This window comes from Hyperoodon ampullatus, assembly GCF_949752795.1.
Source record: "Hyperoodon ampullatus genome assembly, chromosome: 2".
Taxonomy (NCBI): Eukaryota; Metazoa; Chordata; class Mammalia; order Artiodactyla; family Ziphiidae; genus Hyperoodon; species Hyperoodon ampullatus.
Genome location: NC_136915.1, coordinates 172,291,077 through 172,301,967, shown reverse-complemented (window position 1 = coordinate 172,301,967; position 10,891 = coordinate 172,291,077). Strand labels below are relative to the sequence as shown.

At 41.1% G+C, this 10,891-nt stretch overlaps 1 protein-coding gene across 1 annotated transcript in view; it reads left to right on the top strand.

The window, feature by feature from the left end:
- The first annotated feature begins 2,550 nt into the window (after positions 1–2,550).
- The window catches only part of TIPRL (TOR signaling pathway regulator), a 32,696-nt gene continuing 24,355 nt past the window's right edge, over positions 2,551–10,891 (top strand). Inside the window, exons 1-3 of the mRNA XM_079727868.1 lie at positions 2,551–2,697; positions 8,737–8,916; positions 9,601–9,700. Of these exons, the coding sequence (XP_079583994.1) occupies positions 2,594–2,697; positions 8,737–8,916; positions 9,601–9,700 (384 nt within the window). The 5' untranslated portion in view covers positions 2,551–2,593. The remainder of the gene's footprint in view (positions 2,698–8,736; positions 8,917–9,600; positions 9,701–10,891) is intronic.

Here is a 10,891-nt window from a genome sequence, read left to right as displayed (position 1 = left end):
TCTCAACCACTGCGCCACCAGGGAAGCCCGATCCTGAGCTCCTTGAAGGAAGGAGAAGCTGGGTAGCCTTGAGGATGGGCAATTTGGCCAAATTATTAGCAATTTCAAGATCAGTCTTTCTGCATGCCATTGTATAGTGCAGAAAGAAATCATTCTGAGATAGAAGAGACAGTTAAATCGATTTATAACTGATGCAGTATACAAATGTGAACAATACTGATTCTCTTTAATAATCATGATCATTCATTCAGAAGTGACCCCACATGCATATATTAGCATTCACTGCCGATGTGCATCATATGAACTGTCACATGCGGGGGAACAAAGGGAGTTCAGACAGATCTGAAACTTCCTTTCCACAGGCTCTTCTTCAGAAAATCCTGTTTTCTTCTCTCTTTTCATATAGCCATGTGTTTTCTCTGGGTGGTCCCTGTTCCTCCTCGTCCTTACAGAATACACAGACTAGTTGAACAACACCCTGATTATGGCTTTGTGATCTCCAGACCACAGATTGGATATTTCTCCCCTTACATTCAGCCAGTCCCCTACTCCTCTCCCATATATGTCCCCTCTAACCCCTCTACTACTCCCTTCAATTAGACCAATGGTCCACAAAGTCTTTTGATCACTTGCCATTAATATCTGTAAAAAACCGTGCATGTATTCCAATATTTGTTTATAAATAAAAGCCACGTGAATATATGATTCATTATGTACATTATGAAACATACACAGAAACAGAATTCAAAAAAGATGAGATAAATATATATATTTTCTTCCTCCATTCCAGTGCATTTGGTACATACCCTGGTGTATGTGTGTGTACCTGGCTTTGAAGATACAAGTTTAGGCCATCAAGATTGCTCATCTAGGCAATGACCCCTAATCATCCATTGGAAGAAATCCCAAGTTCTTTAGCACAGCATTAAGTTCCCTCCTGATTTGGCCCACACCTACCTCATCCCCTACATCCTCCTACATACATAAAAGTTTATGTTCCAGTTGTTCTCAAGGACTTCTTACTCCTTACTTATTCCGTGCTGCTCTATGCTTCCATGCCTATGCACCTGCTGTTCCTTGTCCATGAAGTGGACTGTCTCCTCCTGGTGAAACCGTTTATCTTCTCTTTAAAATCTTGCTCTGGCATCATCTTCTTTGTGAATCATTCCTAACCTACACAGAGAGAGTTAATTACTCTTTCCTCCTGTACCATGTCCATGTACACACACCATTTTATTGCCCAGATGTCATATGGTATTGTTTGTATTTACTTTGTTTCTTATACTTGAGTGCAATTGATCTTGTACTTGATATTATAGATAATGTCTTATGTATCTACATATGCTTAGCATGTGGCACAGATGAACAAAGTTGCATGAGGCTGGGGAATGTCATAGCTTATTCATATTTTTCATTGTAATGCTTTTCTCCGAGTACTGTGCTTCAGATCTTAGAAATGTAAATATTCATTGACTAAATAAGCAGACAGGTGAATGGATGGATAGGTAGATATATAAGTAAATGGATGAATTAAAAGACAAGGGAAAGGTGTAAAAGTTGTTTTAAAATAAGAACAAGAACAGTCATGAAGAAGAGGGAATATGCCTGTTCCATGATGCCCCAGAGGGCAAGACCAAGTTCAAATAATGTAAATAACAAGGAAGCAGGTTTTACCTCAACCTAAGCTCTAATCATTAGAGCTTCATAAAGGGCACAGGGTATTTAGAGATAGTAAGCTTCTATCTTTTTTTGTTTTAATTTTGTTTTTATTTTTGCAGTACGCGGGTCTCTCACCGTTGCGGCCTCTCCCGTTGCGGCCTCTCCCGTTGCGGAGCATAGGCTCCAGACGCGCAGGCTCAGTGGCCATGGCTCATGGGCCCAGCCACTCCGCGGCATGCGGGATCTTCCCGGACCGGGGCACGAACCCGTGTCCCCTGCATCAGCAGGCGGACTCTCAACCACTGCGCCACCAGGGAAGCCCTGAAAGATGAAATTTTTGATAAGTCTTATAGTCCATAGTAGCTAGATGTCCACTTGTCATGCAGCACTTGATGCTGAACCTCCTAAATTCTAAGTGATTTTAAAATTTTGTCCTCAACGCAAAAATGTAGGGCATTTCCTCTCTACAGCAATTCGCCAACACGAGAGGTAATTCCCTGCTTTGCAAACTCGTGTAGCATCACGTTGTATTCGCCTCTTCCAACACTGACCTTCCTTGAAATGCCCCAAGACGACGTCGTCCAGGGAGTTCAGGGGGCGGTGCGCCCCTGACCACACCCCCTGCTGCCTGAGCCTCGCCCCTCAGCAGTTTCTCCCCTCCTTTTGTCAGGTGCGTCGTGACGTAAGACGTGGGTCACACAACCTTGGCAACTGGTCCCGGAAGCAAAAAGCCGAGGGGCGGAGAAGAAGGCGGAAAGGAGGGCCTGCGTCCGGGTAGGCCGGCAGGGGGCGGGGTGGGGCCGGGCATGGTAACGGCTCGGAAGCCGAGGGGGCTGGGTCGGGGGGAGGCGGAGGGACCGGTGTCGGCCGCCGCCGCCGCTGCCGCCGCTGCTCCAGCCTGTTTCGTGTGGCCCACACGAGCCCCGCTGCGGCCATGATGATCCACGGCTTCCAGAGCAGCCACCAGGACTTCTCCTTTGGGCCCTGGAAGCTGACGGCGTCCAAGACCCACATCATGAAGTCAGCGGATGTGGAGAAGTGAGGCTCCGGGGCTGGGATTCGGGCGCGAGCCGGGGAGCTGGGCCTGGGCGGGAGGCAGGGCGAGCTCGGCGGAGCCCCAGCCCTTCTTTGGGGGGCGGAGGCTCGGGTCCCTCCGGACGGGACCTTTGAATTGACAACACCAGGAAATATTCCTGTCGCCACCTCCTGTCCTTCGGTTCGGGCCGCCAGGCGCTGCCTTCGTGAAATTGTCAGTCCGCCTGGGTTTGAGCAGAGCATGATTGTTACGGTGGACTTTCCCCTCCCGTAGGTCTCTACCTGCCGCAGCCTGCGCCACCTTTAGACTATTTCTTTCTGGGTGGCTATGACCTGTTTTCTCAGGGGTTGATAACGGGGATGATATATATGCTTGGTTTTTAGCATGTCAGGTGCCGTGCCAGGCACGTGAGATACAGAAGATGAAAGACAGTCTCTGCCTCGAGGAATTCACAGTCTTGTGAGAGAGACAGACAATTATAATACAGTGTGAATTGATATAGGTGTATATGCAGGGTTATTTGAGATTGTTTAAGGGAACAAGGTATCCGGGAAATTGGGATGTCTGAACTGAATCTTGATAAAGTCGGTGGGATGGGGTGGGGCTGGGGGGCATGTGTAAAGCCGGAAGGCCAGGGAGAGTGACAGCTGTGATGCGTTTGTGCTGCCTGAACTGAATCTTGACAAAATCGGGGGGGGGGGGGCGGGGTCCGGGGGCACGTGGCAAGCCGGTGGGTCAGAGAGAGTGGGAGCCATGAAGGACTGTTTCTGTGTGATTGGAGTGTGAGGTATCAAAGGGGGAGTACTGTAGTGAGAAGCCAGAGGCAGGTAGGCCCCTGGGCAGTGGAGATACCACTGAGAGAACTTTTATGCCAGGCTCAGGAGTTTTGAATTTCATCTGACTACCACCGGGTGCCATTTTATACAAAGGATCGACATTATCAGATGTACACTCTGAAAGATTTCTCTGGAGGTGATGTGGAGGATGGATTGGTGGGCTGCAGGACTGGGTAAGGAAACCAGTTAGAAGGGGAGAGAGGAGAGGTTTTAGAAGATTAAGTGCCTGAATTTGATGGCCACTTGATAGGAGGAGGAAGGAAGAAGGAGGAATCTATACCCTTGGCAAGATTTCATTGCCGTTGGACAAGGTGAGAAACCCAGGAGGAGGAGCAGATTGGGGGCAGGTGTTGGATAGAGGATGAGTTTAGTTTTGCTGAAATATGAGTTGCGTGTGGGTTATAAAGTGGAGGTGTCTTAGGCATTTATTTTGGAGCTTAAAAAAGGTGACTTGTCCATGGATTTAGGTTTGGGAATCATCAGCTTATAGTTGATACCTGGAGCCTTGGGAGTGAATTAAGATCATCTAGAAGTTATCCAGAAGACAAGGAAGAGGTCATGAGATGGAACCCTAGGGAGCACTGACATTTTAAGATTTAGGCAGAGGGAAGTGACCAGGGAAGAGAGGAGAGTCATGAAAGGATGTTTAGCTTCCTAATAGAAAAAAAAAAGTAACATTCTTGCAGAGTCACTAAGAAAAATTGAGAAAATACAGAAAAGAAAGGGAAAAAATTCCCTTCCTCCCACCACAGACTGAGTTACTCTCTGAGTTTTCCTCTCCATATAACTTTCTCTGTTACATATTGCACCATATATATAATTGTGGTATATAAAGCAGTCAGCTTCAAATTGTGGTTACCCATATAATTTACTTACAGACTCCCTAAGAGGTGCTGGATGCATGGAGAGTTCTAAGGGAATCAAATTCCAGATCTTTAATCTCCTTGTTTATTATTTCTAAAACAGCTCTGCCTGAGTATACTTGGTCCTTTTTCCTTATGACAAAAGAAAGGTTTATCTGCTCCTATCCTAAATTTTTCTGTGATGCCTTGCCCTAGGGTATAGAAATCTCTTGGGTGCTATATAAATGAATTAGGGGAAACTTTGGATTAACGATACTTCCTTTAATGAATTAAGGCATCTTAATCCCATAGAGGCTTCCTGTCTTCCTTGCCTTATAAATGGTCCTACCTATTTGTTAATGGTGAAGCTTGACATTAGAAATGGGGTTAAGATACTCTGTGTTTGGCCTGTGTTTAAGATACTCGGAATTTAGGACATTTGAAGAAGTGTAAGTTAGTGGCAGTGATTCTTTTACATATATGACTGGAATATTTCATAGGACTACCAGATTTTTCCAGATGTGTTGGGAAAAATCCAAAGAATCACATCTTATATTAGTTCATATTTGGTATGCGTTATCCAGTAAGGTAGTTAAAACTTCACTACTTGACTGGTTTATTTTACTTAGCATAATGTCCTCAGGTTTCATCCATGTTGTCACAAACTGCAGAATTTCCTTCTTTTTAAAGGCTGCATAGTATTCCATTGTACGTATAAGACACATTTTCTTTTCATATTTTTTTGTTTTCTGTTTCTTTTTTTTTTTGCGGTACGCAGGCCTGTCATTGTTGTGGCCTCTCCCGTTGTGGGGCACAGGCTCCGGACGCGCAGGCTCAGCGGCCATGGCTCACGGGCCCAGCCGCTCCGCGGCATGTGGGATCTTCCCGGACCGGGGCCCGAACCCGTGTCCCCTGCATCGGCAGGCAGACTCTCAACCACTGCGCCACCAGGGAAGCCCTGTTTCTTTTTTTTAAACCACATTTTCTCTCTCCATTCATATGTCTATGGACATTTGCATGGGAGTGTTGATCTCTCTACTATTTAATATTTTCTATTTCCTAATAACAAAAGAATAAATTTCACTTAATTTTTTTTTTTTTTTTTTTTTTTGCGGTAGGCGGGCCTCTCACTGTTGTGGCCTCTCCCCTTGCGGAGCACAGGCTCCGGAGCACAGGCTCAGTGGCCATGGCTCACGGGCCCAGCCGCTCTGCGGCATGTGGGATCTTCCCAGACCGGGGCACGAACCCGTGTCCCCTGCATCGGCAAGCGGACTCTCAACCACTGCGCCACCAGGGAAGCCCTAAATTTCACTTAAATTTATGATGAAAAATTAATGTTATTAGATATCATACTAAAGATGTGCAACTTAAAAGTTTAGATCACTGATATGTGCACATATACATAAACACAGAGATAAAATAAACATGCAGTGTGCCTGTTTTTTTTCTTTACAATTGTATCATAAGCATTTTTCTCCATTATATTCTCCCTTTAAGTATTTTTAATGATTCCATAATATTTCATCATATGGATATACTATAGTTTACATAACCACTTATTTCTTTATAATTAGAGTATTTCTTTTTCTATTAAAAATAAGATGATTATGAGTATTAATGTGTATAATTTTTTTTTCCTACATTGGGGATTATTTCTATATTACAGATTTCCCAAAGCTGATATTTTGGGTCAAAGAATATAAATTTGATTAAATTCTTGGTACTTTTTTCTTAATTTTTGCCCCAGGGTGGAATGTAAATTGATATAGTTCTTCTGAAAATCAAGTGAGCAAGTGCTTGTTTCCCTCAGTGGGTGCTTTTGCTTTTTTTTAAAGCTTGCAACAAGTAGAGAATTTTACTGGTGAAGGTGTTTTCCTACAAGAAACAGGATCTTTAATTGCTATCTTTTCTTCATAGCCAAAATTAATATAATTGTTGTGTAAGAACAAAAAGTTCACCAGAGATAGGAAGCTTATGGAAGCATGGGACTGTGGTGCATTAAGTTCTCTCCTGGGCAGTCATGATGGAATTAGAACCCATCTTTATTCTTGAAAGTGGTGGGGCTTTGGTGATCCAGGAATGAAGTAGATGTTTATAATAAGAATCAATATTTTTTCCATTTAAGGCTTAAGTATTTTAATTTGTTTATGCAGGGGTTTTTGCTTGTTTGTTTTTAATATATATACAAGACTTGATTGGTGTGTCTGATTGGAAATTTAAAGCAGTTGGAAAGAGAGTAATTGTGGTCTTGGGATATGCATAGATCCTTTGTTAGTTTTATGTAAGAATATATTCATTAATATAGCATTATTTTACTTTACCTAACAAGTATAACTATGTAGCTGTTCAAAAATCCAGAAGTCTTAAAAAAGAAAAAAGAAAAGAAAGCCTTCGTTTCTGCTAAAGTAGCTATCATAGAACGCTTGCACTAAAATTCTGTGCTTTGTTCAGGATCCGTTAGAACTTCATTCAGAGCATATTTACACTTTTGACCCTATTGCATACTTTATAATTGTAACCATATTGGAAATGTAAGGAAGGAAAAGAGTTCCATATAGTCACTTTGCCCTAATAAATGAATTGTTAGTATTTTTCATGTTCTCTTTTTATTCATTATGCAATTTTAAGGAGTATGATTGTTTGCTTTTCCATCCTTTGATAGATAAGAAACCAAATAAAAAGGGATGAGGGTGCTTCAGGGGCAGATACCTACAATCTAGAGTAGCTAGAGGTATACACACTCAATTGAACTTGAGGACATTGTCTTACAAGATTGTTAAATATGATGATCTCTGGTCAGCAAGAAAAGGTAAAATAACATTTTATATGTTTTGTTTAAAAACAAAGAGAAGTGTACAATACATTTTGAAAATTTTCCAAAATCAATATTAACAGAAAAAAATTGGTACATAAGATAACCAGAAAATCACTTCCATGGAACCTCTGTGTTAGTTGTGCTTTCAGGTTGCAAGGAACAGAGACTCCCGTCCACTCCCCACCCCCGTGTTGCCTCAAGTGATGAGAATTTAATAATACATGAGGAAATAACTAAACACAGGAATTAGCTCAGAAAATGAACAGCAGTTCTTGTGGCCGCAACTATAGATGTCTCTAATCTTCTTGTCACCCTTATTTCTCAGTCTCTACTTTGCTCTATCTGCTTCTCTTGCTATTACTTAAAAATTTCACTCTCCCCTCTTCTCTACCACATGGTTCTGTGTCATGCCATGTCTCTTGGTCTGTGCTTCATTTAACTGTCATTCAGACTTACAAAAAGGGGGATCAGAGTAAGTTTAATTGGCCATTATTCAATTCAGTATGAGTGTATCGGGCAGAGTTCTCAGGCTAAAATTCAGGGGTTCCTGCCAGCCCATAGATAATTGCCTTTGGTTAAGAAGCCAAACTTTCATCCCTAAATTGACAGTCCTGGTTGTAACTCAGGGGTTGGAGTCATAAGGCATGGTAACCTATACATTGACCTACTTTTTTCAGAAGTAATGAGTAGCCACTTAAAAGTCTTTATAACAGGGGTCACAGACTCAGCTTTTAAAGGGCCAAGGAGACCGGTGAACCAGAGAGTCTATGCCCCACTTGAAGGGGGCAACCGCCACTCAGCTCCAGCCAGTTGGTGTCATGTGGAAATACAGGTCCAATGTTGCCAAGTGTTTTTTTTTTTTTTTTAAGAGAAACTAGAAGTCCAGATTTCTCAAAAATCTCTCAATTTTTATTGGCACCTCAATAATTTTGCCAGTTATTTCAAATATTAAAAAATATATTGTGTAGGCTAATCAAAACACATCTGTGGGTTAATAATTTGTGATCCTGGTCTTATAGTATGTCTAATAAAACTTTCTTATGTAATGAGGCTAGCTAGATGAGGTCCAGGTCTTTATAAAGCAGTCTAATATAATGGAAATAGGCCTGGTGTTACCACTTAACTGGCTCTGTGATTTGAGTTAGCTGCTTAAACTCTCTGAGCCTTTCTTAGCTCACAGGGTAGTTTTGAGGCTCAAATTCAACTGTCTCAGATGTGATCTGTGATCATCCTACCTAAAACAGTGCTTCCCCCATCACCTTGCTTTAATTTTTATATATCACTTGTTACTAGCTGACATTATATTGTGTATTTGTTTGTATATTTGCTTATTATCTAATTTAGCCCACTACCTAATACAGTGCCAAAAAGATATACACAGAGAGAATGGATGATGAAACCATTTATAGACTTTACAAATATATCATTTTATTAAATCATGTATTATTTAACTTGTTTAGGAGTAGAAGGTATTCTGTGGGGATCAGAAGGCAGCAAAAGTGCCAACAGGGATATAAAATAATCCTGCTGACTTTTGGTTATACATAGGTTAGCTGATGAATTGCATATGCCATCTCTCCCTGAAATGATGTTTGGAGACAACGTTTTAAGAATCCAGCATGGCTCTGGCTTTGGGATCGAGTTCAATGCTACAGATGCATTAAGATGTGTGAACAACTACCAAGGAATGCTTAAAGTAGCCTGCGCTGAAGAGTGGCAGGAAAGCAGGTGGGAATCTGGGTAGTTATGGGTTAAACAAAAAAGAAAAGAGTTGAAAAAATATTCAGTTGTGATATGTGTATTTTATTAGAATGGCTAGTACTATTATTAAATCTGATAGTTGAATCATTCTAGAGTTCATTTTTCTCATCCATAAAATGGAGATTAATTACCCCACTCTTGAATACTTCTTGAATTAAATTGAATTACAATTGAGCTGAGCTATGTAGGGTTTACTTTTTTGAGCTTTCAGTGTTCTTTAGTGAAGAGGCATTACACTGTGTACTTTAATGTTCCTATTTTTGAAGAACAATGTTTACTTATGATTTGCGTTGAAAATGTGAGGAGCATTGAAATTAGGAAAAATGTATTTTCTTTCATAATCAAATCAGCAGTTATTTACTTTGTGCCTGGTATGTACTAGGTTCTTTGAAAAAAGTATAAGCCTTGAAACCATGTCCTCAGGCAGTGTACAGATTAATTGGAGAGACTACATTATCAGTACATGACAAGTTAAATAACAATAAATGTGCAGAAAAACTAAGACAGATCTTGTATTAGTGAATTATGACAAGTATATGTATTCAGTAGGGTATTTTATATTACCTGTAGAATGTAATTTGGTGTGATAAATGAAGACAGATGATCTATATTCTACATCACTGACTGACCCTTCTCGTTTTGGTGTTTGAGGACGGAGGGTGAGCACTCTAAGGAGGTTATCAAGCCGTATGACTGGACCTATACAACAGATTATAAGGGAACGTTACTTGGAGAATCACTTAAGCTAAAGGTAAATCTTATTTTTTGCTTTTATGAGTCATTGATTGCCTTGGACAGTTTCAGTGTTAGAACTTTCTAGTAATGGGTTATTTTATGCTGCTACTTTACTTTCTATTGTGCGAGGCTTCAGAACCTAATGTAAAGGGATTTTGCTTGTTGATTATCAGCACAAAATAAAAGAAAGCCATAGTGGAACAATTTTTGCTAAAAATGTGGTTGGTAGCAATGGCAGACTGCCTTGATGTTACCACTATCGCTCTCAAGAAGCATTAAAATGTGTCTGTTCTTGGTGTAATGTATTAGGTGATTTAGTCAGAACCTGCTAGCTAGTAGCTTACAGTTTTACAGATGAACGGATATGTGGGCAGATAGAAATTTTGGTCCGACAGCTTGGATTATTGTTTTGCCTACACTATGTGTGAACCTGGTGTGACTTCGGGCAAGTTATTTAATCTGACTGGTTTTGTTTTATCAGTAAATTGGATAAACAGAAATATCTACCTCACAGCAGATATAAGATAATCTACGGGAAAGTTCTCAATGAATTCTAAATCTCTATATTAATGTTAAGTTGCATCTGTGTAAGCCCTGCTTAAGAAGAGATTCAGTTTGTGGTAAATGACACCAGGAAGGTGGAATTGGTAGGCCTCATATTGGGAGCTCAGCTACATAGAGCCATGGATACTGCAGGGAACAGACAAAAAAATCCTTCCATTACAGTCTAATGGTGGAGGAAGGTTTTTCTAGTCCATTAATACTTCATAGATTAATATTCTCTCTTTTCACTCTTGATTGCAAAACTTTGCAAAGTGTGTAGGCCTTTTGATATCTCATTTCAAGGAGTGAGGAAACGAGAGCTTGTTTTAACCCAATGCAATGATGATGACTTACTTTGTGAGCTGACTTACAAAAGCCTCCTGGAGGCTATGAAGTAGCATTAGCTGTGATCAAGGAGCAAGATCCACAGCAGTAGAGACAGGGAGTGAGAGAGTAGTAGGAGGTGAAAGACATGTGCTCAGTACCCTTTATTGGCACTTCAGCCTGTCATGTAATTTGTTCTAAGGTGTTGCTGACAAATGTCAATGTGATCAACCACTCCCTAGTGGTAAGGAGCTCAGGCTTTGGCAAACCTGAGTTCAAATCCCAGCACCGTCACTTTACAGCTTGGAAAAGCAATTTAATCTTTGCTAAGCCTTAGTTC